The sequence below is a fragment of the Rhinolophus hipposideros genome, assembly GCF_964194185.1.
Source record: "Rhinolophus hipposideros genome assembly, chromosome: 21".
NCBI lineage: Eukaryota > Metazoa > Chordata > Mammalia > Chiroptera > Rhinolophidae > Rhinolophus > Rhinolophus hipposideros.
In genome coordinates, this window is record NC_138067.1 from 30,343,448 (window position 1) to 30,364,846 (window position 21,399).

At 51.8% G+C, this 21,399-nt stretch overlaps 2 protein-coding genes across 3 annotated transcripts in view; one reads left to right on the forward strand and one right to left on the reverse strand.

Annotated features, from left to right (window-relative positions):
- KIAA0513 overlaps positions 1-3,092 on the forward strand; it is a 57,736-nt gene extending 54,644 nt beyond the window's left edge. For both annotated transcript variants that reach the window (XM_081030832.1, XM_081030833.1), the window contains one exon: positions 746-3,092. In XM_081030832.1, the coding sequence (XP_080886958.1) occupies positions 746-795 (50 nt within the window). In that variant the 3' untranslated portion in view covers positions 796-3,092. The remainder of the gene's footprint in view (positions 1-745) is intronic.
- A 6,097-nt stretch (positions 3,093-9,189) lies between these two features.
- On the reverse strand, positions 9,190-20,290 carry CIBAR2 (CBY1 interacting BAR domain containing 2). Its single transcript, XM_081031481.1, has 10 exons — positions 20,147-20,290; positions 18,099-18,333; positions 16,272-16,340; positions 16,094-16,195; positions 15,969-15,987; positions 15,672-15,718; positions 15,074-15,178; positions 11,775-11,888; positions 10,363-10,464; positions 9,190-9,526 (listed from the first exon to the last, which is right to left on the reverse strand). The coding sequence occupies exons 1-10, from the start codon at positions 20,164-20,166 to the stop codon at positions 9,383-9,385; spliced, it is 957 nt and encodes a 318-aa protein (XP_080887607.1). The 5' UTR covers positions 20,167-20,290; the 3' UTR covers positions 9,190-9,382.
- Between the last annotated feature and the right edge of the window lie 1,109 nt (positions 20,291-21,399).

The window sequence follows — 21,399 nt, forward strand, 5'->3', positions numbered from 1 at the left end:
CCTCCTTCTAAATGGCCACTGTGTGCCCTTCCTTTGTTTCTTGAAACACACTGCCATGAGGTACAGGGGTGGTATGGTAGGTGGAGAGGGGGTCTTGAGGTTATTCTAGAGTTTCTGACTTCTGTCACAAAAGGGCATCTGTGGCTCATGTCAGCTTCCCTAATCTACTCCTGGGTCCACCTTCATGCATCACCCCACCTGCTACAAATAGCTCTTCCTCATGGTCTCCAAAGCCTTCCACTTAAATGTGTATTTGGATTGAGCAGTATTCTTTAAAAAAAAAAACCCACTTCTTCCTGCACCAAGTTAAAGGAGCCGCAAAGGAATGGCCTCAAGAGCTGGGAGAGTGTTAGAGGCGCCTCGATGTTCTTAGATATTGTCACTAGCCCCACCAAAGTGCCAGCAAAGAGCACAGACACTGTCTCGCACCATGTGGCCCCGGTGCAGGCTCCATGGCAAAGGGGGCTCCCGTGACACAGTTTATCTGCCCACACCAGGAGGGCCTGTGCGGCCAGCCTCTGTAGCATCGTTTCCATGAGAAGAGGCTCCTCGGTTCCAAGGAGTGCCCTTCCCTACAGGCAGCATGCTGGTGGCCGAGGGCTCTGTGTCATCACGCACCTTCAGAAGCCTGCACTCACTGCTCCTGATGAAGTTCTGATTTGTCACTGCCCCAGGGAGAAGAGCAGGACATGCCTGTCCGTGCCACCATCTTTCTTTCACAAAATAACGTTGTTCTCTCTTCCAGAGCAATATAAGCTGCTGAGCGACCACATTGAACAGATGGCCGCTGAGTAGGCCACCCGAGGGCGCCCAAGGCACCCCTCAGGAAGACTGAGGCTCACGCCCTCTCCTGGGCCAGCGCCTGGCTGTCACCCCACCCGACGACCCTGCATGACATCCATGACATCGACAGCACCTACAGCCTCTCCATGCTGCCCCAGAACTAGCAGTTCAAAGACGCCGATGCCCATTCTCCCCGCCTCCTCTCTGCCTGTGTCTGCTCCCCTATCCACGTGCCAAAGTGTTCCTGGGATTACATGGCTAACACGAGGTGACTGTCCATACCCCCAAGTGTCAGGCCTGTGACATAGGACTGAGGGAGGAGGAGGGAGGCCCAGCTGGGGGGCACAGGGCAGGGTCTGCCTGCAGCCTCCTGCAGGAGAGGGTGGGGTGCCTGTGGGAATATGGGTGAGGGCACACACCAGTGACAGGGTGTGTGCCCTCGGGGCAGTCATGGGGCAGTCATGGGTGATGACGTGGGCCCTTTGCTTCACACGTGGCACGGGGCAGAGGGGGCAGTGGACCCTCTCAGTGTCGGTCCACGGCCGGTGCTGGCCTTTTCCTGCCCCCCACCTCTATGTAACAGGCACTAGTCACAGGAACCTCGAGGAGGAGCGAGACCTCCTATTTTAGGGAGGGAGAGAGACTGGGGCAGAGGACATGCCTTCCTGTGGGCAGAAGGCGTGGCCACATGCAGGCTGTGAAGTGCCCTGGAGACATCACTGAATCAGTCACACCAGCACTGAGGTGTCTGTGTCAGGCTGTCTGAAGTGTTCCTGGGCAGCTGACAGCTTCCTTCTGAAGCAGAAAACGCCCTTCCACTCACTCCCTGGGAGGAGCATTGGGCTGTCTGTCCCAGGAAGCAGCACAGAAACGTGTCTTCAGGAGCTGCAAGACAGCCACCCTTTCTAAAAGCAAACAGTGCCGCTCTTCATTTCAAAAAAGGCAGGAAAATCTGTCGGTTACAGACGCTGGGCCCAGGCAGCTCCTGGTGGCAGCTGTACTTGGCTCTTTGGCAGAGTGACTTCAGAGCGTGCTGGGCCCTGCACTCCCTGGCAGCTTCGGGAAGGTGCCCTTACCTTCTGCAGCCCCAGCGCTTTGAACTCTTCCCTGCAGACTCTGCACAGACCCCCCCTCATCTCACTTCTGGAGGCTGGGTACCAGCCTGAGGGCACTGAAGTCTGACCCCCAGGCATCCAGCATGCTGGGAATATTTCAGCCTGGTTTCCTCTGCCTCCTGCCCATCACTCTTGGGCCATGACCTTGAAATAGGCCTACGGGGCTCTCTTTTCTCCCTTCATTCGCCCATCCTGTTTTCCCTACTACCTCCTCTGACTCACAGTCACATTACCTTGCTGTCTTTTCTTGAGTGTAGCAAATACATACCTGATCGTCGCTTACCCAGCCACTGCTCAGAAGGGTTCCCTGCTAGAATGCATGCCTCCCTAGAATGCTCCAGAGAAGAGCAGACATTGGTTGAGCCATTGAATGCACATCGGGGTGATCATAAGAGAGGCGCCGTGAAACATGGTCCGTTCTGAGCGTGTGGTGTGAACTGTTACCCGCCAAAAGCTGGAGAGCAGGGATTCAGAAACCCGGCTTGTTTTCTGATGGCAGCGTGTGTGTGTGTGTGTGTGTGTGTGTGTGTGTGAGAGAGAGAGAGAGAGAGAGAGAGAGAGAGAGAGAGAGAGAGAGGGAGAGAGAGATGGAGGGAGAGAGACGTCAGCCTCACTGGTGATGTCACTAAACAGAAAGCACAGTCCTGTTGCCAGTTTGCTTGCGGCGCCAGGGCTGGTCACACAGGCTGTGTAGTGAGGCCCCAGCCCCACTGTTTGGGCCCCATGACGGTGCATGTCTCTACTGAATACACATTGATGAGTGTGTGGCCCCTTAATGCCTCCTTCAGATAATGCATCCCCCCTTTAAATGTTCAACCGTGCCCCCAATGTGCTGTGCTCCTTTCCCCCCGTCTAACAGTGGGGCCACACCGAGCGGCTTGTTCGAGGCCCTTGCGGGGCCACCGTAGAGCCCCTCCCCTTAGCTTGCCCTTGTCGGCTTTAGTATTCATTTGTCAGTAGTTGGTGGAAATGCATTAAGACTTCGAAATGCCCAAAAGACTTATCCTTGCATATCTAAGATTCTTGTGTAGAAGTTTGGATTCAGTCTGATTTCCAGAGGAAGAAAAGTAGATTCCAGGGGTGCTGGTGGGCCGGGGGCTAGCACACAGGCTCTGGAAGGAAATGCAGCTTCAACTTCTTTCGGCTGTTTCAAGCACTTTAACTTCACACATGGTCTGGAGACCCTTTTTTTTTTTTAAAATAAATCTCTTGAGATAGCAGTTAAAGGTAAAAGCAAGGGTTGCTTTGGTTTTTCCCCTCACTCCTTGTTCTCCTAAATCCAGCTCCTCAGGGTGGAGTAAGTGTGTCCCAGAGGAACTGCCCGTCATGCTCAGCCCCACAAGGGGACGCTGGCAGAGTCAGCGGGCCGCCATGGTGTGACCAGTGCAGGGGGTTCGGTGGCTGCCTGTCTCCTGTCGGCAGCTGCCTGGCGCTGAGCATCTCACCGTGGAGTGCGTCTGGCCAGTGTTACCTGGAGAAGCACAGCATTCCTGGAAGGGGGCTGGCAGCTGGCCTCACTAATACTCCCTGTCCCCTCCCTGTGACATTCTCTTCCCTCCGCCTGGTCAGAGCAGACACAGACACACTCCCTGAGGTGCCAGCCAGCGTGGGGAGCTGGTGACCCAGTGCACACACAGCACGCTTTGGTCAAAGAGAGCTCTGGTAGCCCTTCCCATCAACTCAGGAACCTTACTCAGTGCAGGAAGCACAGAGCATATCCAAGAAGGGACTTTCCAGTACCAGCAGGTGGCGTGTCCCAAGCTGGGAGCTTTGAAGGCCTGTCATTAGCAGTGTCACTTCAGATGTTCTGCCATCGGTCCCTCAGGGCTGTGGGAACCATAGTGAGCCAAAGGACAGCTCACTCTCGAGGACAAAGTTCCGCGCTCAGAAAACAAGATGAGGCTGAGACGCTGATGTGTTTTTAGCCTCTGTTATAATGTTAGCAATATCGATGGATCCAGAGGGGCCACGCGGACAGGCACATAGCATCTGCTGTGTGTGTGCGAACGCGTGCGTGTTTAACCAAAGGCAGGAGAGCCAGATTCTGATAGTGTAAGTTATTTGTACAGTGAAGTGGAGTAGACTTTGATTTTCCTGTTGCCAAAAGACCAAAACAAAAGAAGTGGGCTGAGGCGTTCTTACAGTACCAAAAGGGGGACTAGAAAGAGTCCACGTCCTGAATTTTGTACCCGAATGACAGCCTGCGGGGTTTGGGTTAACCCAGCGAGCCGTGGTGGGTCTAGGACAGAAGCCAGGGCGAGAATCAGAAGCACCACCTTTGGCTTCTACTCTCACCTCTGCACACTCAGTGAGGCAGTGGGCTTCACGGTACGGCAAGAAGGCAACAGCTTGAGGTGTGCTTTTCCGGGACTATTGTATGTGGGTTCATTTATCAGCCGGGGCCCCTGCTATTCCAGCCTCCTGATGTGAAAGGTACAGCGTTCCCTCCACAGAGGAGTTTGTAAGAGGCTTCGTCTAACCCAGGTGTCTGGAACTGGAAGCCAGGGCCGCAAGCTGCAAGCCTGGTCTTCCTGGGTGTAACAGCACCCTAACCTTTGGCTTTTTAATTAGGGAGCATCCCGCTCGACCTGTGGTTAGGTCAGCTTGATGACCAGTCACCTGAAACTTCAGACAACTGTGCAGTAGGGGGCTCAGTCCTTTGCCCAAAATGATGAGGACTTGGGAAGCGAGGGAAGGTAGGAGGGCTCAAGGCCCAGCCCCGACTGCTGGAGACAGGTGCCGTGAGCCACCTCCCGCCATGCCCAGCGCAGCGGTCTCAGGCTCGTCTCTTCTCTCATCTTCCTCAACTGTAGACGAAGCTGCTGGGTGGAGGGCCCTACAGACCCTCAGCTCCGAGGGTTAGTCTTCTCGCCCCCTCCCACCCTCACCCAGCCTTTTCGTTTTCCTTAAGCATTGCTCTTATGACTCAGCCGTCTCACCCTGCTTTCCTGTAAATCATTTATTCCTTTTTATGATTCTCAAGGCTGGGTTTTCCTTGAAAAGCTTTCAGCCGAGTTTCATGGTAAAGGGAAGTTGTATTGGCTGGAAGTGCCCCTAATGGACTACTGTGCAATGTTCAGACCCCCGACAGGAACAGGGTTTACTCAAGCCACACAGCCACATGTCTCAGCACGTACGTCTTGTTGCCATGTGGCTGGGAATGGGAATGTGTTGGTTCTCCGGAGAACAAATGGATGAATCATTTCCAGATGGTTCACATTTAGCGGATACACTCAATGCTCAGACCAAGGCAGGCTCTCGGGAGGGGGTGCGGGGGGGCTCATTCTGGGCCTGGGTCTCCCTTGCACAACCTGGGCCAGTGTGTCCTGCCCGTCAGGAGGGGTGGGAGGAACACCTCAGGGGCCAGCCCGCTTTGTTCCATGGGTAACCTGGTGTTAGCCTGTCCCCAAGTTGGCCAGTCTGAGCTCTGAGCAGGGGGGTAAGTGGAGAGCTGAGGAGTGCACCCCCAGCCCTAGCTGGCTCCCCAGGATTCAAGTGGAGCAGTGCTCCCAGTGCCTGTCCTTCGTTCCTGTTGGAAAGAGGGATACGCATCATTTCCAGGAGAGAGTCAGAATGGTCTGGGTTGCCTATTTTCCCGTCATTTCCACATGCACAGCTCCCACCGGACATCTGAGCCGTGGGGGAGAGCCCAGATCCTGGCTGAACCTGCAGATTCCAGGCTTTGACAAGGCAAAGCCAGACCAGAGCGCCCCACCACCCCCACCTGGCATACACCCCTGGAGCTCCCTGAGCAGTGTTTGCACTTTAACTAGAAAGGACTAACTGGTAAATCCCCTTTGACGTGTGGGTCAGTCCTAGAATGGGGGAACTGTGCCAATTCTCTCCATGGCCCTGGGCAATGTGCTTCTGGAAAGAGAAAGGGGAGTGCTCACTGGGCACCATCTCCACAGAGACTCTGACCCAGGTGGGCTGCCGATCGCTCCTGTGCTGGAGACAGCAAGGCTCAGGGTCTCCCGCCCCCGAGGTTGGGAGCCAGCCTGGGGCCATCGCTTCCCGTGGACGCCTTGAGAAAGACAAGCCAAATGTCTGAATACTAGGAAATTCGAACAACAGACGTAGATCCCCTTAAAATATGTAAATGTGTTAGAACATGGTAGTCAGCTGCCTTTGTTATAAACTGTGGCTTCTATTGGGGTACAATCTGTTTTCCCTTTCACCCCAGTTTGTCTCAGACCTGCTCTTGGCATTGCCACATGTGGACATCACCTTTAGGAGCCCCAAAGTAGAGTTCAGTGGTGCAGGTCTTTTATGTGTCTCAGTTACGCAATTTTGTGTCACATCTGGTGATATTGTACAAGCTGTAGTTTAAGGTTGAGAAAGTTTCAAGGTTGATGATCTCAGAACAGTGCTAACATCAAGCTGTTTCCTGTGAAGAAAAAAAATATACATATATGTCTATATATATATCGCACCTCAGATTGTCAGAAGGTGGAAACTGAAATAAATTATCTTTAGAGAAAAAAATAATTCAGTCTCTTTAATTATTGTTTTCACATATCTGTGAGGATTTTTCACAGAATTTGCGATCTTCTCAGTGACATCAGTGGCTTTTCAGAAGAAAACTTTTTTTTACTGGGGTGAATGTTTTTATCTTAAGTGATAAGTGTTCACCTTAAGTGGTGAGTGTTTGGGCCTTGTCCAGATGTGTGTGTGTGTCTCATGGGGAATTCTAAGAAAGGCAGCGTTCCTCTGAATAATCTAGAGCCCAGAATTGTCAGTTTGGGCATTTGGGGGTATCTCAGTGATTGGAGTGGCCCCCCATCCTGGACTGGGTCTCAGTCCAGGCCTCTAAGATGCCTCAAACCCTTTCCAGCTGGAATCCTGATCCCGCTTATCCTCTGAGCCCAGGCTGTTCACCTCTTGCATTTGGGGGCTTGGGTGTTGTAAATGGAAACTGATTACAGCTTCTACGTAATACAAACAGGACGCCTTTATCAGTCCTTTCCAACTTGGTTCGACAGATGCATTTTATGAAATGTTTGGCCTTTCTCTTTTTCTGATTAGAAGAGGTCAGTAGCTGCATTGCATTCTAATGCTCTGGCCCAAACAGATCTGAGCGGTGACGCTGAGGAGCTGAGGAGCAGCAAAGGGCCTGGGAGAAGAGTCTTCCAGTACCCGGGCAACAGGCTCAGACAAAGATGCAGGCAGGTTACCTTCCTCCCCACTGTCTGAGATACGCTGGAGTACCTCTCCCTGTGCTCGGTGTGGACAGGGGCCTCCATGTCCCCAGCTCTCCCACCCAGTCTTGAGGACCCCTACCCCCTCTTCACCAAACATGGAGGGGTGGGACCAGGTGGCAGATGTCCCCAGCTCTGGGACATCACATCTGGATGTTTCCTCTGGTGCTAAGAGAATCCCACAAGCAGTAGCCCTGGACTGGATTCAGAGGCAACGCCACGGAAGGGGTAGGACCCTTCTGATGGGCACTAAAACCCTACAGAGCAGGGGCAGAGTGGTAGGTCAGGTCCCGTTCTACTTCCCGCACAACTGACTATGCCTTTCACCAAATAATTGAGCCTCAGTTTCTTCATCTGTAAAATGGGAAGGAAATCATTTATCCTTGATGGTTCCTGTGAAAATTAAATGCAGTGTATGCAAACGTACTTTGCAAATGGCAGAATGATGCTTATCACTGTCCAATCCATTCCCTCATTTTCCCGATGAGTATAAACCCAGGGAGGTATACCCATAGGAAGGGTCCTACCCATTAAAGAAAAAAGAAAAAAAACCAAAGTATTCTGTTTAAATTTTACAGGAACAAATTTAAAATGTATTATTCCAAAATCACAACACTAAATATAAAAGAAATTTAAACAAGCTTTCAAATGGTGGGGGTTTTTTGTTTGTTTGTTTTTCAAGTTGTAACCTTTTACTTCTGACCTTATTGAAGCTTAAAACTGCACTGATACTTCTGGAACACTCAGAGTGACCTTTTTCCCCTTAAATTCCCGTGGAACGCGCCTGTCGACAGCGTGCTACCAGGCTCCCTCCTGCCACAGTGCCAGAAACGCTGTGCTCCTCTTAAAGAAACATCTCAGCTCTTCCCATATGTGGGACGAGGGTCTTACTCATGAAGCCATTTTTTAATGTCATGAGAAGTGACTGCTCTCTTCTCCCATATTCAGGTATCTTCACGGATTGCTCAGGGAGACGTGGGGTGAGTTTGCTCTCAGTAACTTGGAGCGAAAAGCAAGAAAGGCACAGGGAGGAAGACAGTCAATCCAGTAGTTCATAGAGACCCCAAAAGTCATGCTCCTTCTGTCCCTGCCCATGCGACCTCCCACCTGGGGGCCCCAAAAAAGAGTAGAAATTTTGTCGCCACTTTCCAAGTGACAACCCCTTCCCCCCCCCGCTACCCCGCAAGGAGATAGTGCAGGAGAAGGCTCTTGGCCAACTATCCAACCCTGTACTTAGGAACATTTGGTCTCTGGGTGCACTGGGCCAGAGGGCACATTTAATGGGCACCTACTATCTGCCAGGCACCATCAGGCTCTGGGACCACCAGATGAATAAACAGGTTATTTTCCTTTAGAAACTAGCAGTGGGGTTGCAACAGAGCTGAGGTTAAAAAAAGTACATTTGTGTGTGTGTGTGTGTGTGTGTGTGTGTGTGTGTGCACATACATATGCTTACAGTTATGAAGTATAAGAGAAAATATATAGTCTAAAATGTGACTATATGTACTATATCAATGAATATGTTATTCTATAACTTATCTATTATACAGAAAATACAGAATATTTTAGTTATTTTTGGAGTGTTCTCCTGGGTGGAATCAGGGTGGGCTTCCCTGAGGAGGTGACAGGGACCTGGATTTGGGGTAATAAAAGTCACCGTGGTGAGGACATTAATCCTGCAGTGATCCCATGAGGAAGGTTTTGTGTTCCCCACTTTGCTGATGAGAAAATCATGTACCCACCCCTACCTTCACCTGCCTCACCCCTCCACCTCCCTGGACTTTTGTGATGTGTTGCTCGTCCCAAGGTCATCCCTGCATATCATGTTCACGTGTTATGGGGTGAAACATTTCTCCCCCCCAAACTTATACATTGAAGTCCTAACTCCCAGGGCCTCCGAACGTGGCCTTATTTGGAAACAGAGTCTCTGCAGATGTAATTAGTTAGAATGAGATCATACTAGATAGGGTGGATCCCTACTTCGGTGGGGCTTGTGTCCTTATAAAAGGAGGGAATTTGGACGCTGACATGCACACAGGGTTTAAACACCCGAATCCCCAGGTCATAGGTGAGAAATGAGAGCCAGCCCAAGTCAATTTGGGGTGCACCCCACATTTATTGAGCACCTATTATGCATCAGGCACCACGCGAGGCACAGTGATCCCCAGAGCGACCTGCGAGGTGAGTAATATTGTCCCCGTTGTCAGGTGAGGAAGCTGAGGCTCGGAGGACATGAGACTTGCTGGGGGTACACAGCAGAGCCCCCTGAGCATTCAGGGGCGGACCCTATTTTTCCACCTGGGGAGTTCTCATCCTATTGATGGAGTCCCGGCCCAGTCCCTTGAGGTCCTCCACGGGGTCCTCCTCGGCAGGATGGTCTTCACGCGCTTCCTCTTCTCTCCTCTGGCTCCGTATGATGTTCTGGTCACTCTAAATCATCATCAATCATCATCATCACAGCAACAACAGTGATAATGAGGCCACAAGTGATCGAGCATTTTCTAAGTGCTTCGTGTAGATTTGTCCAACCCTATGAGGGGGTACTGTTATTCGCCCCCCCACCCTCTTTGCAGGTAAGGAATCTAAGGCACAGAGAGGTTAAGGAACTTTCCCAATGTCACTCAGCTTGGAGCAGTGGGTGTGGACCCAGGCAGCCTGGCTGGGGGCTGTACTTGCTCCCCTGCCTTTAGAGAGAATTATTCAGAAAGCTAAGAGACACCCCGTACCCCCTTCACACATTGTGGGGCAAGCTCCTGCCTCGCCTCCCACCCACTGAGTGAGTGAACCTACCCTATTGTCTGGAGGGTGCTTAGAGTCTCAGCTACTTGGCTAAATTCTCAGAGGTTTCCCTGCAGAACTATAAATGTGCCTGATCGCAAGCCTCCCTGGGCTCGTGAGGTCACCGTAGCACATGCACCGTATTACTTTCCTAAAGTCTGAGAAATGCTGGCTTCTGACACCCAAGGGGACAAGCACTAGGAGGCGGAAGAGCGCCTTCCAGAGCCCTCTTCTCAAGGGGACATACTGCAGGATGCCTCTAGGGGGCGCTCGGGGCACGTGGCGGCAGCACCCCTGGGTTCCGAGGTTTACTGATTCCTCTTCCAGGCAAGTCCAGGTCAGACTGGCCAGCAGCCCTCCCCAGTCCTCCAGGAGCGCCTCTTTCGCAGCGACTCGTTTCCAACCCATGTTCTCAGAAGGCCTCCCCGAGGTCACTTCACTTTGTCTCACTTTGTCACAGGTTTGACAGCCCCACCCCTAGTGCTCACCTGGGCTGGGAGAGACCACGGGAGGGCTGCTGAGGGGGTGGTATCCGTGAGCGGCTGAGCATTGTAATGCCCACGAACTCCACGCATCTTGGCTCTAAAATCCTGACGAGGAGAGACCCAGGTGGGTTAGATCCAATCAGGAAACAAAGAGGGGGTGGGTGGGAAGGGAAGATGGTGCCAAGGCCAGTGCTCAGCTAACACTGCAGGAGCCCCCACCTGCACCGACCTCTCTGAGCGCCTCCTGTCCGTTATTCTACGGGGTCCACAACCGCCGGGTCAGTGGGCATGTCGTCCTGTTTTATAGACGGAGGCCCTGAGAGGCTAGGTAACATGCCCGTAGCCGCACAGGGAAAAGGAGAGGCCACTCTTACCCCTAAAGGAGTATCACAGAGATGATTGAATGCACAAGAGCGCCTTCCATCTGCCTTTAACTTCATGGGGTGGTTTTAAAGTTTATCTACAAAGCCTTGGAATTCACTTCTCCCCTTGAATGGGGCGTAGTGACTCACTGGTAAGAAACAGAATGTGGCAGAAGCAACGACACTAAGTTTCTTCTAAGGTTAGGTCATACAAGGTGATACAGGTTCTGCCTGGCTCTCTCAGATGATCAATCTCAGACCAGTGGCCAGGCCCGTGCCACGTGGAGTGGCCACAGGTAGGTGTTGGGCTGCAGGCCCCACTGAGGACGCAGACAGGACAGGCTCTGTGGGTGTGTGGCCCCTGCAGTCGTCCAGGGCCCCAAGCTCAGAAGGAACCCGCTGTCACCATCTTGAAATTCTTAATACTTGCTGAACAGAGGGCCTACATTTTCATTTTCCACTGAGCTCTGCAAATCACGTGGCCTGGCCTGGACCCCCGACGACAGCCGTCATCTACCAGACATGAGTGAAGAAGCCCGTGAAAGGACTGCAGCCCCAGCTCCTGACCGAAACCCGGTGCAAATGAGGACCTGGAGCCGGTCCTGTCCGCCTCAGAGCCACAATCGGAAATCACGAGTGACTGCTGTTTTACACCCCGAGGTGTGGTGCGGGCGCGATAGTCACTCAGACAGTGCATGCTGGATTTTCATCCGCTCAGGTTGGGGGGGAACAAGCACCCTGTCTATATCCAAACAATACTGAGCGTCGTCAGTCTGGAGAGGCTTTTTGTCGTTGTTGACTCATTTGTTTGGATTTAAACACCCAAGTGATGACAGACACATAGATATTCCAGAGAGAACGTGTGTGGAAATTCCCCAGCTCTAGGTTTGGACACCCAGAGGCAGATGTTTAAAATAGTTCATCAAAATGAGCCTTCGATATTATAAAAATTGCAAAATGTTGCCAACAGAAACCGCTTCTATCAAGACAGAACCTTAACCGACTTCAGCCCCACAGGGCCACCAAACAGAACCTAGGGCGTGTGTCACCTACCTCTACATCTCTCTCCAGGTCATAGTTGTCCAGGGCCTGGAAGGCGCTGGAATACACCTCCACTGCTTTCGTGTGGAAGACCATCTCAATAGTTACAAAGTCCGAAAAAATTTTCTATGGGGAGAGAAGCCCCCCCCCCAAAAAAAGAATACTCTCAGAAGGAGAGTCCTGGGGTCAGTCACCCTGCATGTGACACCCCGCAGACAGACTGGGGGCTGAGGGATGTAGGTTGTTCTTATGGGACAGGTCCTTGGTCAGTATGTTATTTTTAATTTGTGTTTGTTTGACTAGATAACGCATCCCCATTCAAAAGCTGCCTTGCGCAGGGATTGTTCCAGAAATGTAGAGGCCTTGTTTCTCAGCAAGGACTTTTTGAGGGGCATCCTTTTCTCTGCTCTGTCAACCTGGGCTCATGCACTCAGCCTTTGCTTCTCTCATGTTGAGGACAGGTGTTTGCAAAAGTTGATGGCTACAAACCTTCAGCCTCTGTCACCCATGGGCTGTGAGTGGGTCCTCCAGGATAGGGAGGGGTTGCTGCTGATTGACATTGCTCGGCCCAGTGGCCCCCAGCCTGACGAGTTGGCTTGTCAAAACGTAATTAGTGATAAAGACGTTGGCCTCTTTTTGATCAGATGGTTTGTGTTGGCTCAGAAAGCTCTTACAGAGTTCCTACGGCATGTTCAGCCCCGGTGGGGGCTCCTACTGTGTGCAAGCCTAGTGCAAACTCCTACTGTGTGTCAGGCCTGGGAGGAGACTCCTACTGTGTGTGTGTGGGGGGGGAAGCTGGCACAAGCTCCCACTGTGTGTGGAGTCCTACCAGGACACAGGCTTAGTGCTGGGGGAGGAGCCTGCAGTTTGGAAACAGGGCACTTCAGGTAACATGGGAAGCACCTGGGAGAGGTGGGCCAGAGGAAGTCTGCAAGGCACCCTGGGAGAAGAAAGAGGAGACGGGCCCAAGACTCATGGAATTACCTGCCTCCTGCCTCCTGCTCTCCTGCCCCTGGGAGGCAGTGCTGGTGATAGTAGCTGTGAATCAAGAAGTGGGGTCAAGGCCTCATCTTGCCGTTGCTGGTATGGGGCCTGGGGAATGATTTGTCCTCTCCAGCCCCAGTTTATTTACCTGAACTTTAGGGATAGGGTGGCCCCAGTTCACAGAGATTCAGTTAGCCCTCAGCCCGTGCTCCCCACATCAGCACTAGCCCCCGACCCCGCACTGGAGCGTGTCAGAAATGCCAATTCTCCATCCCACCCAGACCCATCCAATGGGAATCCAAGGTGGGCCCATCGTCTGCATTTTTAAGGAGCCTTCCAGGTGACTTCTGATGCGCACTCAGGTATGTGAACCCCTGTATGAAAGCGTTATTTACATTCTTTTATATAAGCTGGAGAGCTATTTTGCAAATGGAATCATTTTATTAGAAGTGTGAGCTAAAACCAATATAGTGGTAATCATTATTTCAAGGTCTGGATTTTCTCTCTTAAAATTTGGAAGGCTTTTTAGGGGGTGGTTTGGATAAGCTTCTCTTACAAAGTTAACCCCAAAAGTGGAAAGGTGCCCACTTTAAACCGCATGCTTCTGTTGGGCCCTTACCGTGGAGGGGCGCTAAGAATCTTGTATGCTCTGACTGGGCACCCCGTGGAGCCGGGCTTTCCGGCCTCACAAACATCAGGGGTTAAAAAAGGTCAGCTGGTGGTTTTAGGTCCTGCCTGCAACATACCGTGTTTCCCTGAAAATAAGACCTAGCCAGACAATCAGCTCTAAAGCGTCTTTTGGAGCAAAAATTAATCTAAGACCCGGTCTTATTTTACTATAATATAAGACCGGGTCTATAATATAATATAATATAATATAATATAATATAATATAATATAATATAATATAATAATGCCAGGTCTAATATAATATAATACCCAGTCTTATATTAATTTTTGTTCCAAAAGACGCATTAGAGCTGATTGTCCGAGTAGGTCTTATTTTCGGGAAAACAGGGTGGATGCTGGAGCACTAATTACCACTGTTTCACTCACTTGTGTATTTGTTCATTTATTCATGCATTTCCCAAATATTTACTGAGTACCGCTAAGTGCCAAGCCCTGGACCTGGTGCCCGAGACCCAGCAGGGGACATGACATGCAGGGGTCTGCCTTGTGGCCATGTGGTGTGGGAGGCAGGCATGGGACAGCAAGTTCTCCACTATGCCGTCCTCTCCCTGATGAGTGGCGCGTGGCACACTGGGGGCCTGTGGCAAGGCAGGGTGTTAACTCTATGGGGACAGGGGCCTCACTTTGCTGGCTATGGTGTCCTCAGCTTCAGACATAGTGACTGGCACATAATAGATGTGTATTCAACGTTTGTTAGATTAATGAGTGAATTAAAGATACAATTAATCTATCCCACTGGGCTAATTGCCCCCGGAGGGAGCAGAGCATTGTATCAACCATGGGGCTGGACCACTCTGGAGGTCAGGCGAGTTTCCTGAGGGATGAGGAGTGTTATATCTCAAGGCAGAGTAAGGGCAGAGACTTCATGGTACAGGGCACAGCCTGTGCAAAGGCCCTGAGGTACCAAGGGGCTCAGTGCACTTGAGCCTGGAGTGGTGTGTCCATGATGAGGCTGGAGGGTTGGGATGGGGCTTCGGGAGCCTCGGGGAGGATTTCAGCCTTTATCCTTATACAAGGGAGGCCACGGGGTTGTGTGGAACCCAGGAGTGACAAATTGGAGCTGCCTTTTGTGAGATCCTTGGGGCTGCAATTTGGTAAATGGACTAGAGAGGGGTCAAGTGGGTGAGGGGCCTTTGTGATCAGCTTGTTCTTCAAGATCCCAATGTTCTGAGGCCCTCTTATAAGAAGGGGCCAGGCTCTGGGCCCAGGGTTCTGGGTTGCAGTGGGGTAGCACCCAGGGGAAGGAGGGAAGTGCCCATGCGCTTACAGCTTCATGGAGGAAGTCATGCCAAGTCATGTGGGTCCTTGTGTGGAAACGAAAGGGGCCCGGGGAGATAAACTCTGCCAAGTTCTCCTGGTGGGGAGCTGGGCCTGGGTATTGAGAGGGCAGGGCTGCTGAATGCTGGCTTCCGGGCAGGCCAGCTGTGCAGGACAGCTGCCCTGAGCAGCCGGCCTCTTACCCCTGTAGCCAGGATTAGACCGGGATTAACTGTCCTGGAGCTGCGTGGCCACAAGCTCACATACACGATCACACACACATACACATGTGTGCACACTCTCACACAGGGGAAACCTGCACACACACACACGCATGGGGCAGGCCCCAGTACCTCCAACAAAGGACCGACCACCCCTACCTGCAGGTCCTTCAGCTTCTGCTTCTGAAAGGCGTCCACTGTCTCCTCTAGCTGGTGGGTGGTGTGGCTGGCATCCACCGAGGCCCTCTGCACACTAGTCTCTGCCTGCCCCGGTGATAAAAAGTATCAGCAGTGGTTCCATTCTGGATCATTCTGTCTCCTGCCCTGCTTGTGGGCCAGCTCTCCTGCCTCATGGGTATTTCTTGCCAATTTGGTCATCAAAGGAATGGCCAAGTAGAACCATCGCTAAAGGGGCATGGTGCTGCTTGGACAGACTTGCTTGCTAGCTGTGTGACCTTGGGCAACTCACTTAACCTCTCTGAGCCTCAATTTCCTGGCCTATAAATGGGACAGTAATAAGACCTGCTTTGGAGGATTTTTGTAAGAGTTCAACAGTGGGTACTAGCTGAGCTTTTATTACAACAGGTGCTTCACGTTAGACAATAATTAATTCCAGCCTTTGGAACACTCTTAGGTAATTAATTCCTTGGTTCCTTCGATCGACATCTATATGACCCGACTACACAGGCACATGAAGAACCTGGATTTTCAGAGTCAGGTGCCTCAGCTGAGTTTCAGGTTTGGCCTGTTAACTCACCCGTGTGACATTGGAGAAGTTACCATTCTTAGCCTGGATTTCCTCATCTAGAAGTGCCTACCTGGAGGGAGTGTTAAATAGGTAACGTGAGAAGGGGAGTGACTGCTGACCTGCTGAATAGTGTCAGCGATGAGATAGAGCCCAGGGCTCCTGGCCCCAGTTTCCCCCCACACCCCACCCCCGACTCTCTCATCCCAAGCTCAGGGTCCAGCACACACCTGCCCAAGGAAAAGCTCACCTCGCCGTTTTGTGAGGTCATTCATTACCTGTGTGCAATTCTATCTTGCCCAGACAGACATGTGGCCCTCACCTGAGACTGAGAAAAGCGCTGTTAAGGAGCCAGGTTAACCAGCAGCCCCCACCAGAAGGCGCCGTGGCCACCCTGGGCCAGAGGCCCCAGGCCCAAATCCAGGGAAGGATACAATCATTTGCCTATCGGAAGGCGACTTCTGCCTCAGTTTCTCCAGCTTTTCCAGTTGTTTGATCTCATTATTCCGGACATGTTTGAATTTCTTGATCTCGGCCTAAGAGAAGGAAGGAGGGCCGTTTTCTAGGGATTCTGTCATCCAAACCCAGCCGGTCTGCAGTGCCCTTGCTCACCCGTGTCTGCTTTATCTGCGTCCCATAGACTTTCAGGGGGTTGACGACCTTAGTCTCCAGCCGCTCGACCTGGGGGAGAATCAGAGCAGGCAGGGCCAGGGAGATGCCTGGTGACTGCATGGCCTCCAGCCTGTATGTATAGAGAGCCGTCTACACACACGGAGCTTCATGGTAGGAGCTTGTGTGTGTGTGTGGGGGGGGGGGCACCCTCACCCTTCAGGGTTGGGCATACTGGTCTAGCTCAGGGCTCTGCCTCCCAAGGGCTCGTGAAATTCATTTCATCTTGATGAGCCTTGTTTCCTCGCCTGTAAAATGGTTGTAATGACTGTATCCACCCAGGACATCATGTCAGCTCCATGAGACCCATCACTAATTCCGTTCTCCAAACTGCCTTAGGATCTTGCCGGGGGCTAGACAGACCCTCTCAGGACACAGAACAGCCTGGGATCCGCAGCAGGGGGCGAGGGGGACGCGCTGAGCTACTGCCTGCATGCCAAGCCTAATACTAGGCATTTTAATAAACATCAGTAATAGTAATAATCACAATTAAAGCTAATGTTGAGGAAGTGCTTACCCTGCTCCCGGCATTGTTCACGTGTCACACTAGAGCAGGCCTAGGGGTGCCCCCCAAGGGGCTCCTGAAAACCCTGTTGTGACTCAGCAGCAGGTCCAGGGTGTGGCCTGAAAATCTGCATTTCTAACAAGTTCCCAGGTCAGGCTGATGCCTTGAGGATGGCCTCCCCCGAAAACTCTGGCTCACCAGCTGAGCCAAGAGAGCTGCGCTCCCCACCGAGCCCCTGCTCCTTCACCAAGGCTTATGACCCTCGAAAGGTAAACACAAATCTAAAAGAATGAATTCTCCCAGGTGCCAAAGGGGAAAGCGACTTCCCATCCCTTGCCTTAAAGCATTTCTTTTAGAAAACATGCCATTGTGACTCCATGCTCTGTCCCTTTGAGACAGAGCTAAACCTTTTTAAAAGCTAAAGAAACCTCTTGCTGGTTTTACAACCCAGGAAGGGTAGTCATATCTTTGAAAGGTAAGCTTCAAAGTGATGGTAGCTAAGGAGATTCACCCTGGTGCCCGGCTCCAGGCTATAACCACCTGCTTGTCATAGAAATGTTGAGAGATTTTCCTTTTCCTTTGGATAACAGTAATTAGTTAATACAGGGGGCCGCCCCATCACCAAGTGGAACTAGGAAGTCTTGTGTGACAAATGGTGCTGTCCCCTCACCTGACCACAAGTTATCACCGGTCTGGAGAATGTGCATGGGAGGGCTTCTCTTGGCCTGGCTGTGCGGGGAGTGAGGTTTCTGTCTCTCCTTACCATCACTAGTCACTAATCGGATTGCCTGTCTGGTTTAATGCTCATTCAGTAGAAAAGCTATTTTGTTCTTTTCGACAATCACAGAGAGGAGTGTTCTGGGCTGGCAGGAGATTTTTGTTTTTAATGATTTCCTAACATGCTGCAGACTCCTTAGCCTCAGCCCCCAGCATGTCTGTCCTGTCTCCAGGCCCTCTGGGCCTTGGGGAATGTGCCTCCTGCCTGGGACTCGGGAGCCCACAGCAGCAGCCCTTAGAACTGACTTATTGGGTCTTCTTGCCTTGTCCACCCTTCATCAAACTCTGCAAAGCCTCCTGGCTCCCAGTCCTGTAAAGGGAGATGTGACCTCCCTCCCCCCCTCAACACACGCACATCTAGGGAGGGAATAGTGTTAAGTGTCCAACCTCTGGGGACACCTTGGGAGGAGATGTATATGGATTGTGGCTCCCACAGGGCGGCTCCAACCCTCTGACCCGACCCTGGCAATGGGGTCAGGTCCATTCACCTGGGCCTGTCGGTAATCCTGCACTTTGGCCAGGTCCTCGGCGAAGTTCCTCAGGGTGACCCGCATCTCAGGGTTCTCAGTGTTGGCGAAGTCAATGAGCTGCTTGACCAGCTGGTCGGCCTTGTCGCGCAGCCGGGCCGTCTTGCGGGTGTAGGCAGCCAGTAGCGAGCAGAACTGGCCAAAGTACTTCTCAGCATTGCTCACTGTGTTCTCCATCACCCTCACCTGGCTGTCCCTGGGAAGGCAGGGACCTGAGGGGTCGTCTGGGCAGTGACACAGGGCTCACCCACCCACCACCTTTCTCACAGGTGGCAAGCGCCGTGCCCGACATCTGGTCCCTGGGACAATACTCAAGGTTAGGTGTCAGCCCATCAAACTGGATGCAGGAGACTCACTGGGTCACAGAGCTGCCCCGTGGCCAGGCGGGAATGCCAAGGGGTGTGTGGCTCCAAACCGGGCCTTCTCCCTCCCTGCAACCTTTTAGAGGACCTTTTGTCTCCCTGGCAGAATTATTCCTTATTCCCTAGCTGCCATGGCCTCTTCCCTCTGAAATTCCTCCAATTCTAACTTTTACCCAAGCTGTCAAATTTCTCTCCCTTCTCTGAACCCCAAAGCCTTTTTTAAAATTAATGAGCTTTCTGGGGACCAGATTTAAGTGTACCGAAAAACAGAGTGGAAAGTACAGAGATTTCCCGTGTACCACCTCCCCCAGCATACCCACTTTGCTCTGTCAGTAACCTCTTGCATGACTTGGAGACATTTGTTACAAAAGATGAGCCGATAGTGATGACACGTTATTATTCACTAAAATGCATACTTTACACTAGCGTTCACTCTTGGCACTGTGCGTTCTGTGGCTTCTGACAAAGGCCTGATGCCCTGTATCCCCCATCAGCGTCATACAGCGGAGTCTTACTGCTTCAAAATCCCGTGCTCCCTCCATTTATGCCCAACTTCCCCGCCGCCCGCCCCCAACCTGAAGCTTTAGTTTGTTCTTCTTGCGTGTCCCTGATCACTTCCTACTGTGCTTGGTTTCTGTCACTCTCAATGTTGTGGGATGGGAGCCTACTGCCTCATTTTTTTGTGCTGCCAGCCTGGGGTCTATCCATTGCTGGTGTTCAGTGAAAGGGTGTGGAATGAGTGGAGGACGTGCTGAATTTCGTCGTCCCTAAACAGCCTCTGGTACTCACCTCCCTCCCGGCCCCTCTCTAGCGCAGCCCCTGCTTCTCCGTTTGACCAAAGTCCCCTGCACAGCCCTCCAATCACGTCCCTAAAGCTGGAAACTCTGAGGAGGGCCCTTTGTCCTCCTCCTAACAAATCCTAACTCATTCACCACTTCCCAGTTTGCAGAACATTCCACAGGCATTACCCGTAAGTAAGGCTCTGTTACTATCACCATTTTAAAATGAGTAAACTGAGGCCCAGAGAGGGTCTCTTGCTCCAGATCACACAGCTATCTGAAGTATCAGTTCCTCCAGGTGGGGTCCTTGGAACCCCCTCCATCAGAATCACCTGAGGCCCAAGTTAAGCATGCAGTTTCCCAGGCCCTCAGCCCAGACTTGTGAACCAGAATCCACGGGAGTGAGGCCCAGGGGGCTGCAGAGACACCCTCGAATTTGCCACGCTCAGAGGAACCAGGCATAGAAACAATGGGATGAGGGCTCAGTGAGTTGTCAGGGAGCGGTGATAGAATGAGGCCAGAGGCAGTGGGGTCAGGACAAACCCACAGAAGGGGTGATGCCTGGTGGGACATTTTTGGGGCATGAAGAGGGGTTTTCCAGCGAGGGAAGGTGGAAATGGACCCTAGGAATTTGGCTACCCAGAGCTGTGGGCAGTAGTGCTGGAGAAACAGAGACCAGATTCTGGAAGCCTCTGTGATCCCTCAACCTTGCAGTGGGTGTGGTGTGAGAGGGAGCCGATCCTTATCACCCCACCCTCCACCCCTTCCAAGCAATCCCAGCTGCCCCATCTGTGTTGGTACATCAGGCCCTGAAAACCCTGCTCATTCTCCCTGCCAGCAGGACCAGCACCAGCATGGAGCCACTTACCTGAAGAGAACAGTGTTCATTGTGACCAGAGGCACCAGCTGTCCTGGTCCTGAGAAACAAGGACAGGGCCCCAGGGGTCCTGCAGGCCCCAAGGAAGCAGGGCGGGGCTGGGAGCAGCTGCCTGGGCCAGGCTCAAGGGACGCTGCCACCTGGTTCCAGGGCAACGTGGCCACCCACAGCTGCCCTGGGAGGAGCTTCAGGCTGGTTGCCTGGCAACCCCTCCCCAGGCCAGCCTCTCCCAGCAGGTTAGCAGGGCCTCGCCCAGACTTGCATTGACTCAGGGGGGGCCCAGAGAGCCCCTTACTCACCCCTTGAAGATGGAGGTTTTTGTGGAACCAGACAGTGTTGTGGTTCCCCAGGAGGAGGCAGGGATTGGATTTAGGGCAGCTTGTCCTTGGCCCAGCTACCGTGTTTCCCCGAAAATAAGACCTAATGCATCAACTCTAAGGCGTCTTTTGGAGCAAAAATTAATATGAGACCCAGTCTTATTTTACTATAATATAAGACCCGGTCTTATGTAATATAAGACCGGGTCTTATGTTAATTTTTGCTCCGAAAGACACATTAGAGCTGATGGTCCAGCTAGGTCTACTTTCAGGGAAACACAGTATGTTTGTGGGTCCTGTGTGCGGAGGCCCCTCCTCCTGCTAGCAGGCCATCTGTCCTTCCCCTGGTGGGCTAGTGGGTAGGGTCCTAGGAGATCCAGTTTCTCAGGAGGGGTGTGTGAAAAAGTACAGAGTAAATTTGTGGGGGGAATGTCTTGAGGCCTTAGAGCTGGATGAAAGGGACAGGGCACATGCCCAAAGGAACATCTTAAACATTTTTATCATCATTTTATTGTTTTTTCCCTCCTTATTATAAAAACTACCTGTTTAGTTAGAAAAGTAAGAAAATAGAGGCAACACACAAAAAAATATAACCGCATGTATAAAATTGTACTAATTAAGTACAGTACATTTTACTAATTGCAAGAGTTATGCATTTCTGTGTACCTACATTTTATCTAAAGAAAAGAAATAAGAAACTAATAACCACAACGATGATAAGAGATTGTGTGGAAAGAGGGGGGAAGTACAGGAGAGACAAGAATAGCAGAATGCTGGTCACTGTTGCTGTGTGGGACTCATTGTGTAAGTCTGTTCATTTTGCATATGTCTGGAGGTTTTCATAATGAAGAGCCCTTTTTAAAAAAGCATATATAAAAGCAAAGCCTTTGGAGTCAGCTAAACACAGGTTCAAATGTCAGACCTCAG

What these genes read in the sequence shown, in the direction of transcription:
- CIBAR2 (XM_081031481.1), bottom strand. Translation starts at nt 20,166, where the DNA reads ATGAACACTGTTCTCTTCAG. An exon ending in ATGAACACTGTTCTCTTCAG is followed by an intron (nt 18,334 to 20,146) that starts GTAAGTGGCTCC and finishes CTGCCTTCCCAG; the next exon opens with GGACAGCCAGGTGAGGGTGA. An exon ending in CGCAGATAAAGCAGACACGG is followed by an intron (nt 16,196 to 16,271) that starts GTGAGCAAGGGC and finishes TCCTTCTCTTAG; the next exon opens with GCCGAGATCAAGAAATTCAA.